This window comes from Tiliqua scincoides, chromosome 4 (assembly GCF_035046505.1).
Source record: "Tiliqua scincoides isolate rTilSci1 chromosome 4, rTilSci1.hap2, whole genome shotgun sequence".
Lineage (NCBI taxonomy): Eukaryota > Metazoa > Chordata > Lepidosauria > Squamata > Scincidae > Tiliqua > Tiliqua scincoides.
This window is the reverse complement of record NC_089824.1, coordinates 113762149-113776381: the sequence shown is the minus strand read 5'-3', so window position 1 is coordinate 113776381 and position 14233 is coordinate 113762149. Positions and strand designations below refer to the sequence as shown.

At 44.5% G+C, this 14233-nt stretch overlaps 1 protein-coding gene across 4 annotated transcripts in view; it reads right to left on the bottom strand.

Moving 5' to 3' along the window:
- Nucleotides 1–14233, bottom strand: part of RALGPS2 (Ral GEF with PH domain and SH3 binding motif 2) — a 193099-nt gene that overhangs the window by 102980 nt on the left and 75886 nt on the right. For all 4 annotated transcript variants that reach the window (XM_066623551.1, XM_066623548.1, XM_066623549.1 and 1 more), the window contains one exon: nucleotides 9061–9144. In XM_066623551.1, coding sequence (XP_066479648.1) covers nucleotides 9061–9144 — 84 coding nt within the window. The remainder of the gene's footprint in view (nucleotides 1–9060; nucleotides 9145–14233) is intronic.

Sequence of the window (14233 nt, the reverse complement as noted above, 5' to 3'; positions counted from 1 at the left end):
TAGAATTTGAGAGATAGTTTTGGCCTTGAACACTGAGAGCGCCGCAGGTATGTAAGAATTACCTTTGCTATTTAAAAAGCAGTTAATGGCCTATAGCGCTATTTTTGCAGCACTTAGAACCATGTTTCAATGATGGACATACGAATTATTGTATGAAAAATAAATATACAGGTATTTAAAATGTTTAACTTGTTCAATAGTATAACCATTGAACTTCCAATTGAATAACTTCCAAGTTTCAGCAAATATCAAAATTTTGGATTTTTCATAGTTTAGATGAAGTTTATTAGTTGTTAAGTAGCACACACATTTATTAATCAGCCCATTAAGACCAACACATGCCCGTGATAATATAATAGTGTTGTCTGCATAGAGAAGCAACAAGACATGTTGGGCCCCAAGTTTAGGGGCATGGCCCTGCACTCCTTCCAGATTGGTAGCTAAGGCCAAAACTCTAACCCACTTTCCACCACTGGTACAGCGGCGCCAATGGGATTAGTGCTGCATCCTGCAGTTGGGTGGTACTCATGGAGGCTTCCTCTAAATAAGAGAATATTTGTTCCCTTACCTCAGAGCTGCACTGCCCTTATGTCAATGCTGGAAAGTGGGTTTAAATACAGATTAAACAACATAGAGTGCAATCCTAACCCCTTATGTCAGTACTTTCCAGCACTGACATATGCGCAATGCAGCTCCGAGGTAGGGAAGAAACATTCCCTTACTTTGAGAAGGCCTCCGTGAGTGACACCCAACTGTAGGATGCAGAACATGTCCCATTGGCACCGCTATGCCAGTGCTGGAAACTACTGACATAAGGGGTTAAGACTGCACTCATAGGCACTAAAAGGCAACCTTGCTTGACAACTTTGTGTGTTAAACTTTCCTCAGTTAAATCACCTCCCATAGTTAAGTCTAACTCAGTAAGATGTATTAGAATCAAGATTCCTAATAAGAAACAATAGTCTCTTCTCTATGCCGAACAGCGCAATCCTAACTTATGCTGGAACAGGCAGGCCAGGAGGCCTCCACTGTATCCTGCAAAAGATAGGCGCCCAAAGTGGCTCAGCCAGAGGAAAGGGGAAACTCCTCCCCTTACCCCAGAGTAAGCCATTGTAGCCCCAGTGGGTCTCCTCGGACTTGTGCCACCTCCAGAGATGGTGCAATTCCAAGGAGAGCAGAGCGACTTGTAGCCGCTCCATGCTGCTCAATGGTTGGGATCCAGCATAACTGCCAGGTCCCAGCCCCACCTCCCACTCCCCACCCACCCCTGGGATCGCCCTCTGCTTACCTTCCCCTGCCCCTCACCCTCCCCTTACCCTTCCTCCTGCCTCCTTGCTGCCCTTCCCAGACTCCTGTGTCAGCCAAGCTTAGCCGACGCAACCTACCTGGGGCAAGCTGACGCAAAGGTTGGATACAGCCTCCAGTGCACCTCCATGCTCCAGTGCACCTCCATGCACTGACTGGGCTTGAGCCCAAGGAGGCATAAACATGCTTTATGGCACATTTGCAACCTTCCTGGGCTGGTGCAAAGGACATGTGCTGGCCCAAGGGCGCTTTAGGATTGCACCCTAAATCACACAATTTGTCCCAGAGTCTTGATTTGTCTACCTCGTCAAAAGCACCCCTCTAGTCCAAAAAAGCGACACACAGGTCGCCCCTTGTTATCCACTGGGGTTCCGTTCCAGAACCCATAGTGCAGGTGTTTTCAAACACTATAGGAGAGTTTGAACCGCTATAAGTCATTGCGGGGGTGGGGTGAGGCAGCGGGGGTAGGGGGAAGGCAGCTGCACGACCCCCAGGATCAGAGGGCTCAGGGGGTTGCAGGGGCTTGGCTGTTCTTACCAGAGCCTCCTATAGCCTCCTGGGAGTGCAGGGATCCCTACGCGACTGTCTGCAGGGCTTCCTGATGCTTCAAAAGTGAAAGTGGAGCGATAGCGCTCCACTTCCGGTTTAGAGGAGGTGGGGCGTGATCACTCCACTTTCACTTCTAAAGCATCGGGAAGCCCTGCAGACAGTCACGTAGGGATCCCCACACCCCCGGGAGGCTGTAGGAGGCTCTGATAAGTGCGCCCAAGTCCCTGCAGCCCCGAGTGGCGCAATCCTGAGGATTGCATCGCTACCTCCTCCCTGTCTCCTCACTGCCCCCACCCCTAAAGGGAAAAGAGGCCAGGGCCCTCAGGCTGGGGCGTCACAACACCCTAGTTTGAAACGCCCTGCTATAGTGGATAAAATAAATCTGTGGATAAAAAAGTAGTGGAAAAATAGATCTAATGACCGACTTCCAGGTTTCTTGCCACTCCATTGCTCCTATTGGAGTAAGGTTGTGCCTCGATATCCACAGGGATTTGATTCTGGGACTCCCTGCTGATACCATAAAATGTGTTAAATAAAAGCAGTTTAAAAAAATTAAGAAGTGCATCCTTTATAATAATAGTTTAAAAACAGCTTTTCTTACTGTTGTAGAGAAGCACTCAGCAATTAGAAATGCAAAGAGTCCCCTGCCTTTGCCTGGCTCAGCTGAAGAATGGAATGATCGCGTGCATGACTGTCTCTCTACAAGAGTAAGAAAAGCAGTTTTTTAAAACTGTGATTTTAAAGGGATCCATTTTTCCCCTTCTCTAGGGATCAGCACATTCCTTCTCATTTGCAGAGGCCATTTGTGTTGAGTCAAATCCAAGTATAAAAAGTCAGTGTATAATAATAATAATAACAACTTTATTTTTACCCCGCCTTTCTCCCCGAAGGGACTCAAGGCGGTTTACAACAGGTTAAAACAGATTAAAAACATAATTTAAAAACAGATAAAAGCATATTAACACATAACGTATAACAAGGTTGGACCTGTATAATTTGGATCCTGGCTCCGACATGTACTTATGGATGAGATGAGACAAAATAAGGCAGTGGTGTAAAGTCATTCTACCTGCTCTAAAGCCTATTTGTTCAGCACCTAGTATATCCTTATCTGCTATCCACTGGTTAAGTTAACAGATGTTTTGCATACAGTTTCCCTATCACAGACAAAAGGTTTATAGGGCAAAAGTTTCCAGGAATCCTATGGTCTCCCTTTTTGTATATTGGCAGGACAATCGCCTGGATCCAAGTAATAGGGATAAGACCTGATGGGTTGATCATTGTAAAAAGGATTGATAAATTTGAAGCTGACCAGTACAGGTCTGCTTTTAACAGCTCCATAGGAATGGCATCTGGGCCAGGAGCTTTCCCCAATTTAGAAGAAGAGATCAACTATTTGACCTCATCAATTGTTACACAGGTCCATTCAGGGATCTCTGCTAGTGTGAAAGGGAGCTCAGATGAAAGCATAGTGGTTTCATAAAAAAGACTGGAGAAACATTGCATCCGGAAATAATAAGGGATTGACGATGGATTCCACCACTCTGTTCGGAAGGCACCAATATCCCAGAATTATCTGAAATTACTACAGATACTCACCTATAAGTCAATCTTACAGATAAGTCAAGGGCAGAATTTGAGGCAAAAAATAAAGGAATTTTCTATAAGCCTTGGATAAGTCGGGGGTTAAACTTAGGGGGTTGTCTGACTATAGTTCTGTCTAATGTTACCCAAGGTCAGATCCTGAAAAATAACCTACCAGTAATTGTTACCTAAGAACTGTACAGTCTCTAATTTATTAAAAACATAGTAAAAACATAAGATACATTTTTATTCTTTTTAAATTCTGGTCTTTATTACCTTCTTGTAAACAGTATCAGGGTAAATGCACTGTAAACAACATACCAGTAAAACAGTGGTTCCCAGTCTGAGGTTCATGTACCTCTAGGGCAGGGGTACCCAAAGTTTTTGGCAGGAGGGCCACATCAGCTCTCTGACACTGTGTCAGGGGCCGGGGGAAAAAGAATTTTTACATTTAAAATTTGAATAAATTTACGTAAGTTTACACAAATGAATATATTAAAGATGAACCTATATGAATGAATGAGGGCCTTGCAATAGCTCAATGCCTATAAAAGGCCTTGCACAAAGCAAGGCTGGCCTTTCCTTTGCTGCCACTGCTGCATCACAGATGTGAAAGAGCAAGCAGTGGAGGGAGCTCTCATCCCACAGCTCACACGAGAGGTCAAACAGTCGCCCTCACGCTGAAAGAAGTTGCGTTGGGCCAGTGTGGGCTTCAACAAATCTCCGGAGGGCCAGAGGCTCACTGGAGACTGGGGGCTCCCTGAGGGCCGCATTGAGAGGCCTCGAGGGCCACAAGTGGCCCCCGGGCCGGGGTTTGGACACCCCTGCTCTAGGGGCACAGGGTAGATGAGGCTCATCAGCCTGGGAAGGCAGCTCATCTGAGAGAAGGAAAACTCTGATCCCAAAACTCCACTGCGTTGTGGCTACATCCAGTTATGGAAAAAACTTCAGGAGACAACCTCTAGGCAAAATCCGGAGCTGGAGTCCCTGAGGCAGTTCACAGCTGTATACAGTCACGCTCTGGCAACTCCTGTGACGCCGCTGGAACCAACCGTATTGGCTTCTGCCTTTCCATTGAATCATTTCAGCAACATGGAGAGGGAGGATTTGCTGCATGGGTAACAGTCTATCCTCCATACCCAGTCTATCCTCCATACATTACCCAGGCTTCGCACACTGGAGAGGACACTCTGTTCCAGAACCACCATTCAGAGCACGGTACCATAGTCTTCCGAGACTGAAGGATGCCAATATCAGGGGCACTCAACAGGACCTTTAGGGGTACTTGAAAAAGAATGGAATAATGGCAGAAAAAGGCAGGTCGTGCTCCAGAATGCATTGAAGGACCAGCAAGGCAGGAAGGGAGGGAGGTAGTTGGCTGTGAAAGCCCCACCAATAGCTAGTTTTTGGTCATCAACTCATTTAAGAACTAGTAATTGAAAACCAGCACAGTAAAAAACTGAAACCTAATATGGAAAGTGATCAATCACCCAGAATTTCTCAGCACACTTCTGATGCAAAACAGTGAAAAGGGAGAGTCTGTTCTTCAAACAGATAAAAAGAAAAATACTGTGATAAATACATGAATTATGGGTTTTTATATAGAGGAAATGAGGGCTTATATTATTATTATTATTACTATTACTATTATTATTATATTATAATAATACTAATACTAATACTAATACTAATAATAATAATAATAATAAAACACACAGCATGTACACATCTAGACAATAACTCAGTGATCAATAGAACCCAACATGGATTTGAAAAATATAAATCTTGCCAGACAAATCTCCTTTTTTGATCGGGCTACTAGCTTACTGGACTGTGGGAATGCGGTAGATGTAATGTATCTTGACTTCAGTAAAGCATTTGACAAGGTCCCACATGACATCCTAATCAGCAAGTTGGTAAAATACAGGTTCGATGATACAATTGTTAGATGGATTAGCAACTGGTTGGACGGCCGTACACAGAGGGTATTTGTCAATAGCTCTGCGTCAACCTGGAGGGTGGTTTCAAGTGGGGTACCCCAGGGGTCTCTCTTGGGCCTGGTCCTCTTTAATATCTTTATCAATGACATGAATACAAAAGTATCAAATTTGCGAATGGATGACACCAAACTGGGAGGAGTAGCAAAAACAATAGTAGACAGTAGAAGCCTTCAGGAGGACCTAGACAAAATGGAATACTGGGCTGAAATGAATAAGATGAAGTTCAGCAGGGACAAATGCAAAGTTCTGCACTTAGGCAAAAACAATCTGGTATAAAATGGGAGATAGATGGCTTGGCAGCACTATATGTGAGCGGGATCTAGGAGTTGTGGTGGATCACAGGATGAACATGAGTCAGCAGTGTGATGCAGCTGCAAAGAAGGGGAATGCAATTTTAACTTGCATGAACAGAACCATAGCTTCCAAGTCATGAGAAGTTGTGGTTCCGCTGTACTCTGCACTGGTTAGACCTCACCTGGAGTATTGTGTCTAATTCTGGGCACCCCACTTTAAGAAAGATTCCGCCGAACTGGAGCAGGTTCAGAGGAGAACGACGAGGATGATCTGGGGGCTGAAGGACAAGCCCTACGAGGAAAGGTTGAGGGAACTTGGCATGTTCAGCTTGGAGAAGAGAAGGCTGAGAGGGGATATGAGAGCTCTCTTCAAATACCTAAAGGGCTGTCATATGGAAAAAGGGAATAAATTATTCCCAGCTATCTCTGAAAGCAGAACTAGAACCAATGCAAGAACTAGAACCAAACTGCAAGAGAGGAGATTTTGATTAGACATCAGGAAGAAATTCCTGAAGGTCAGGGCGGTTCAGCAGTGGAACAGATTGCCAAGAGAGTTGGTGGACTCTTCCTCACTAGAGAGATTCAAGCGGAGGCTCCAAGCACCTGTTGGAGATGCTCTAAGAGGATTTCCTGCCTAAGGCAGGGGGTTGGACTAGATGACCTATTAGGTTCCTTCCAATTCTATGATTCTATGATTAATTACAAACATTTTGCTAATATGAAGGGTACTATTTATGGGTATAGGTTGCCAAGGGATATGCAAGTGAAAAAGTTTGGGAACCACTGCAGGAGAGAACCATTAATCAAATCGACCTCTAAGGTGACTGGTGTGTTAAGCCGGAAGCTCTACATATAACTTACAACTTATAACACACAACTGGGAGTGCGCAATTCAATTCACAGCAGAGAGATGAGCAAGGGCAGCTGCATATTGTCCCTGATCTGTCTCCCTGGCTATGGGCCTTCCTTCTTTGCCACTTTGCCTCAGTCTGTTGGCCAAGTGTTTCTTCAAACTGGTAGAGGCCATGCTGCACAGTCTGCCTCCAAGCGGAAGCCAAGGTTTCCCATCTATTGAGGTCCAATCCTAAAGCCTTCAGATCCCTCTTGCAGATATCCTTGTATATCCTTCTGCCTCGTTGAGACAGAAAAATCTGTGGATTTTTTCACGGGTGAATTAACCTAATTAGGTTATTCCTGTAATTGCTTGCATGACTGTCTCTCTACAACAGTAAGAAAAGCAGTTTTTTTTAAACTGTGATTTTAAAGGGAATGCTTTTTTCCCCTTCTCCAGGGATCAGCACATTCCTTCTTATGTTGAGTCAAATCTGTGTATTGAAAAATCCATGTATAACAGGATTGGACCTGTACTTCCTGGCATCTGTATAATTTAAAAGCCTGATCAAGATGAAGAGAGTAAAGTATGCACAGGAGCAATGGCACCAGCTAATGCAATCTATATCATTAAATACCATAGATACTCACCTACAGGGTGACAAATATTTGCCAAGTAATCAAGCTTAAATTATCACCTCGCCTTATCTCAGAGGTCAGTCAGAGGACAGAGCTTTTCAACTCCATCCTGTCCTGAGTTTCCTTTCAAGCAGTTGCATGTCAAGAATTCAGAGATCATTAGAGGGTTGTTAATTTCTAAGGTAACCTTCCTGGGAAATTCTAGCCAAAGTTAACCTTTTATTCTCCTCCAGAGAAAGGGCTCAACCTTGTTAAGCTGCAGCAGCCTGGTTGTGTTTTGCAAATGGTTGCATTTGGCTGTTGGCAATCTTCAGTCTCGAAAGACTATGGTATCGAGCTCTGAATGGTGGTTCTGGAACAGCATCTAGTGTGGCTGAAAAGGTGGATTCGGGAGTGACAATCCCTTCCACGCTGGGAGCAAGTGTAGTCTCTCCTTTGAGAAGGGCCCTTTATATTAAACGAAAACAGTCGTTTAACAATAGCCTTGTTAATGCGAGAGAGGGTAACCAGCTGACAATTCATTAATCATTCTCTCTCCAGGCACTTAGAAAGGCTTCACTCCCAGGTAAGTGACCCCTCCCTTCCCCCTGAGCACATGCAAGAAAGATAATCACTTTGCTCTGAATGAATGGAGGGGTTACTGGCTCAGTGAAGCCTTTCTAAGCACCTGGAGAGAGACTGATTGAAGGACTGTCTGCTTAATGACTCTATCTTACATCACAAAGGTCAGCAAGGCTGTTTTTAAATCACCTAGCAAAGGAACATTGTTTTTTAAATGGATTTGCTTTAATGCGATTTTTGCCATCCACTGAGTTCTGGGAAGGGAACCCTCATGAATAAAAAGACTCAACCTGTACTTACTTAACAGTTCTGGCAAATCTTTCCTTTTATATTCCCTGAACAATTCTTGAGTGTGCTCCTTAAGGGCCCTGCATTCTTTATCAAACCAGTCACAGTTAGACTGACAGTCCCCATTGTTAATGGCCCTAGGCTTGCATCCTAATTCTGCCACAATGCACCCTATTAAGCCTTCATATACTTCAATCACACTCTCTGGGTCTGCCTCAGCAGCTACTGAGGTTCTAAGAACTTCACACCTACTACTCCCTAAAATATGAATGTAATTCTGATAAGATCACCAATCTTTGGTAAGATTTCCAGCTCCTTCACAGGTAAACCCTGAGGCAGATTTCCAGGGGTGTTCAAGTCTAATTGAAGTAGTAGGGATAAGTGATTGCTGGCAATATAATTGTCAATTGTAAAGTCAAATACATAAAGTTTTAATGAAGGAGAGACTAGAATATGATCCATCACACTACAACCTTGTGGCGATATAAAAGTAAACTGAAGCATTCTTAAATTCCATTAAACCATTCAGCCATATAATGTCAAACTGCAGACTAAGTTTAGCCAAAAGGAGGCCCGCATTATTGATACGTTTATCCTTGGAGCATCTCTAGAAAGAATAATCATATGCAAAATTCTGTGGTATCTGCCCTGGTCCATTCCCACTCTTTACAGCACTTTTGCAATGGCAAGCACTGTTGCAGCATGTGCTGTGCCAGCACACACACTGGTTAGGATTGGGCCCTAAAAAAAAATTACACTTGAATCCAGAGATTCAATTTTAAAATTTTAAAAGCTTAGGATTTTAAAAGCTTTTAAAATTTTAAAAGGTTAGGATTGGGCCCTAAAAAAAAAAATTACACTTGAATCCAGAGATTCCATTTTAAAATTTTAAAAGCTATTTCAGTCACAGTCAAAGCAACATTTAAACAAAAGCAATCATGGACTTTTTGTTGTTAAACTAAGGCTCAGATTCATACAGTCAGGGTACCTTATGTAGACTGGAAACTTACATGGTTGAATCTTCTTGTAAAGGCAACAGCATTTGGTGCAGAACTATATTTTTCCTTTTTATTCCAACCACAACTTGACAGCTCCTGAATAAAGAGGGGAAAACTAGTTTAGCAGTATCTCCATCATGCTTAGGTAATTACATTCATTACAAAACATAAGGTTCATGTTCTTTCATCAGTATACAGAAGAAAACAAAAAAAAATATTTTTCTCAATGGCTGCAAGCAAAACCCCATTTGCTTAATATAAATGCTAGTTCTGGATGTTCTTTCCTCTTAACATTCAGTGTGTTCCAGTTTAATCTATTATTTTGTGTACTTTGCAATACAAAAACTCTTCAGTGGTACAACAGCACAGTGCAGTATTTTGCATGCATTACGTTTTTCAATAAGATTTAATGGCAACATTCTCCATTTAGAATGGATCACTTGAGACAGAAATGACTCAATACTGCATTCCCTTCGTTTTTTATATTTTAAAGTTCCCCTAACCTTGCACTTTAGCATTGAATTTATATGTGCTTTTGACTATTAATTTCCTCATTTCATAAGTGTTCTAGAAAGAATGGCAAATGCTCACTATAGACTACTTCAAGTTTATATGTGCTCTTGGTTCTCATATAAAATTTAAAAAAAAACCATGGTTTGGCCATTTGCACCTGAATCTCAGACTCATTTACTCCTTCCTACCCCTCCTCCCCTTCCACTCTCAGATTTTCTGACTCACTTCCTGGTTTGCTTTTTTAAGTAGACCTTATTCACTGTTCTTGCACATACATTTCTTAATACTCAGGAACACATTCTTAAGCATCATACTCTACTCAACTAAATTTTTCTACATTCTGAAAAGTTATTTCTTATTAAGTTACATTCTGAACTTATTAAGCATTCAGGGGGGAGGACTAATAATAATAATAATACTGGTGTTTATATGCCGCCTTTCTGGTCATCGGATTACTCCTCTGACTTTATTCAAGGCGGTTCACATAGGTAGGCTATCTCTAAACCCTCAGAGGTATTTTTACAATAACAGAAAGGTTCTATCTTTCAAGAAAGGCACAACATTTCAGATGGATCTTTCACAGTCTGGAATCACTTATGGCCCCCAGTTGCCTTCCACACTGGCTGACAAGCAGCTCCTTCATCTCTCACTTGAAGGGCAGCCAAGACACTTCGTTGTTCACACCAAAGAGCAGGTGGAATAACTCAGTTCAGTTTGACAGCTGCTTCAAGGTCTCGTCATTCACGGAGTTGCCGGTGGCCTCGAACTGGCGACCTTCAGATGACTACCCCCTTAAGCACACCCTAGAGCAGTTGTTCCCAAATGAGGGTCACATAGATGTTCCTGAGAGTTGCAGGAAGGTCGGGGGGGGAGTATTTTGGTAATTAGGTTCAGGCTCACATGGCTCTGGTGGACTCAGGCTCACATGGCAACTGCTGGCAGTGCCCCTTCCTTCACTGAGCAGGCTGCTTTCTAGAGGTCAGACCTAAAGAAGCCTCCAGAGTCTGATGCAGTCTCCAGAGGTGTCAAGAGGCACAGCTTGGTAAGTCACAAGCTTGACATGTATAGCCAGGTCAGCTCAGTGAACTGAATGAAGGATCTAGGAATACCCAACCCCAGTGTGTCAATCTTACCTATATTAACTGTCTATCATCACCATAATCAATGTACCAACTCCATGGGTCACCGAACTGAGAGAAAATGCGTAGTTAGGGTCACAGTCAAAAGAGTTTGGAAAATACTGCCCTAGAGGGGTCTCCAAACCCCAGCGAGCCGCCACCTTGCAGGCACAGGCGCAGGTGGGAGACTAATACAGCTCTTGAAGGCTGAATTGTCCTGAGCTCTTGAAGGCTGAATTGTCCTGAGCTCTCACAAGACCTACAGAGGGTCCTGCAAGAGACCCAATAAATTGGTTGGCAGCCAGAAGAGGGAGCATGTGGAGAGACACAAATGAGACTGCCAGGAGAAGAAGGAAGCACATGCTTCCACAGAGCCAGGAGGAGAAGGGAGTTTGGGGACTGCTATTGCTGCAACAGCCTTCCCTCCATTGATTTTGAGATCCCTATTTACATCTGCTGCTTTGTGGTGAGTAAGTGTGGTTGCTGAAGTCCAGGAATGTTTCCTGCAGTCTGCTGGTTTTGAGAAATTATTTTCTTTGCCATTAAATAAGCCTTTGGGGGGGTGCATCTATTTCAGAGGCTGCTTTATTTCTGAGGTGTGTGTGTTGGTGTTGGTGACATTCAGGAACTTCTCCTGCTGGTTATCCTCCTGGATACTTATGATATTTGCCTATAGTACTATAGTAGACAGTAGTACTATAGTAGACAGTGCTGGGGGAGAGGTAGCGGCTGTGGTGCATGTCGGCACCAACGACGTGGGCAAGTGTAGCTGGGAGGTCCTGGAGGCCAAATTTAGGCTTTTAGGCAGGAAGCTGAAAGCCAGGACCTCAAAGGTAGCGTTCTCTGAAGTGCTACCTGTTCCACGCGCAGGGCCAGCTAGGCAGGCGGAGATCAGGGGTCTCAATGCGTGGATGAGACAGTGGTGTAGGGAGGAGGGGTTTAGATTCGTTAGGCACTGGGGAACGTTTTGGGACAAGCGGGGCCTGTACAAGAGGGACGGGCTCCATTTGAACCAGAATGGAACCAGACTGCTGGCGCATAACATTAAAAAGGTGGCAGAGCAGCTTTTAAACTGATCCCTGGGGGAAGGCCGACAGGAGCCGAGGGGCATCCGGTTCGGGACTCCTCATCCCTATGGGATGAGGATGGGGAGGTTAGAGAACAACAAGACAAAGGCAGGGTAGGAGAAGAAATTGGGAAAGGTAGCGTGATGGGGTGTGATAGACGGTTTGGCACAATAAGAGGATGCGGGGACAAAGGAGCGAATAAGCAGCCCATCCTGGGGCATTCCGTGTATAAATGCTTTTATGCGAATGCCCGAAGTCTACGAGCAAAGGTGGGAGAACTGGAATGTCTGGTGACAAGGGAAAATATTGACATAGTGGGCATAACGGAAACCTGGTGGAATGCGGAGAATCAGTGGGATACCGCAATCCCGGGCTATAAACTCTACAGGAGGGACAGGCAGGGGCGTGTTGGAGGTGGGGTGGCCCTTTATGTTAAGGAAGGGATAGAATCCAGCAAAGTAGAGATTGAAGGTGGGTCCGACTCCACCGTAGAATCTCTGTGGGTTAAATTACCAGGCTTGTGCAGCGATGTAATACTACATTACATTACGGGGGTGTGCTATCGTCCTCCAGAACAGAAATCTGATGGGGACCTTGAAATGAGGAAACAGATCAGGGAGGTGACAAGGAAGGACAGGGTTGTAATCATGGGGGACTTCAATTATCCTCATATTGACTGGGTCAATTTGTGTTCTGGTCACGATAAGGAAACCGGATTTCTTGACGTGCTAAATGACTGTGGCTTAGATCAGCTAGTCAAGGAGCCCACCAGAGGACAGGTGACTCTGGATTTAATATTGTGCGGTACACAGGACCTGGTTAGAGATGTAAATGTTACTGAGCCATTGGGGAACAGTGATCATGCTGCGATCCGTTTTGACGTGCACGTTGGGGGAAGAATACCAGGCAAATCTCTAACAAAAACCCTTGACTTCCGACGGGCGGACTTCCCTCAAATGAGGAGGCTGGTTAGAAGGAGGTTGAAAGGGAGGGTAAAAAGAGTCCAGTCTCTCCAGAGTGCATGGAGGCTGCTTAAAACAACAGTAATAGAGGCCCAGCAGAGGTGTATACCGCAAAGAAAGAAGGGTTCCACTAAATCCAGGAGAGTGCCCGCATGGCTAACCAGCCAAGTTAGAGAGGCTGTGAAGGGCAAGGAAGCTTCCTTCCGTAAATGGAAGTCTTGCCCTAATGAAGAGAATAAAAAGGAACATAAACTGTGGCAAAAGAAATGTAAGAAGGTGATAGGGGAGGCCAAGCGAGACTATGAGGAACGCATGGCCAGCAACATTAAGGGGAATAATAAAAGCTTCTTCAAATATGTTAGAAGCAGGAAACCCGCCAGAGAAGCGGTTGGCCCTCTGGATGGTGAGGGAGGGAAAGGGGAGATAAAAGGAGACTTAGAGATGGCAGAGAAATTAAATGAGTTCTTTGCATCTGTCTTCACGGCAGAAGACCTCGGGCAGATACCGCTGCCCGAACTGCCCCTCCTAACCGAGGAGTTAAGTCAGATAGAGGTTAAAAGAGAAGATGTTTCAGACCTCATTGATAAATTAAAGATCAATAAGTCACCGGGCCCTGATGGCATACACCCAAGGGTTATTAAGGAATTGAAGAATGAAGTTGCAGATCTCTTGACTAAGGTATGCAACTTGTCCCTCAAAACAGCCACAGTACCAGAAGATTGGAGGATAGCAAATGTCACGCCTATTTTTAAAAAGGGAAAGAGGGGGGACCCGGGAAACTATAGGCCGGTCAGCCTAACATCCATACCGGGTAAGATGGTGGAATGCCTCATCAAAGATAGGATCTCAAAACACATAGACGAACAGGCCTTGCTGAGGGAGAGTCAGCATGGCTTCTGTAAGGGTAAGTCTTGCCTCACGAACCTTATAGAATTCTTTGAAAAGGTCAACAGGCATGTGGATGCGGGAGAACCCGTGGACATTATATATCTGGACTTTCAGAAGGCATTTGACACAGTCCCTCACCAAAGGCTACTGAAAAAACTCCACAGTCAGGGAATTAGAGGACAGGTCCTCTCGTGGATTGAGAACTGGTTGGAGGCCAGGAAGCAGAGAGTGGGTGTCAATGGGCAATTTTCACAATGGAGAGAGGTGAAAAGCGGTGTGCCCCAAGGATCTGTCCTGGGACCGGTGCTTTTCAACCTCTTCATAAATGACCTGGAGACAGGGTTGAGCAGTGAAGTGGCTAAGTTTGCAGACGACACCAAACTTTTCCGAGTGGTAAAGACCAGAAGTGATTGTGAGGAGCTCCGGAAGGATCTCTCCAGACTGGCAGAATGGGCAGCAAAATGGCAGATGTGCTTCAATGTCAGTAAGTGTAAAGTCATGCACATTGGGGCAAAAAATCAAAACTTTAGATATAGGCTGATGGGTTCTGAGCTGTCTGTGACAGATCAGGATAGAGATCTTGGGGTGGTGGTGGACAGGTCGATGAAAGTGTCGACCCAATGTGCGGCGGCAGTGA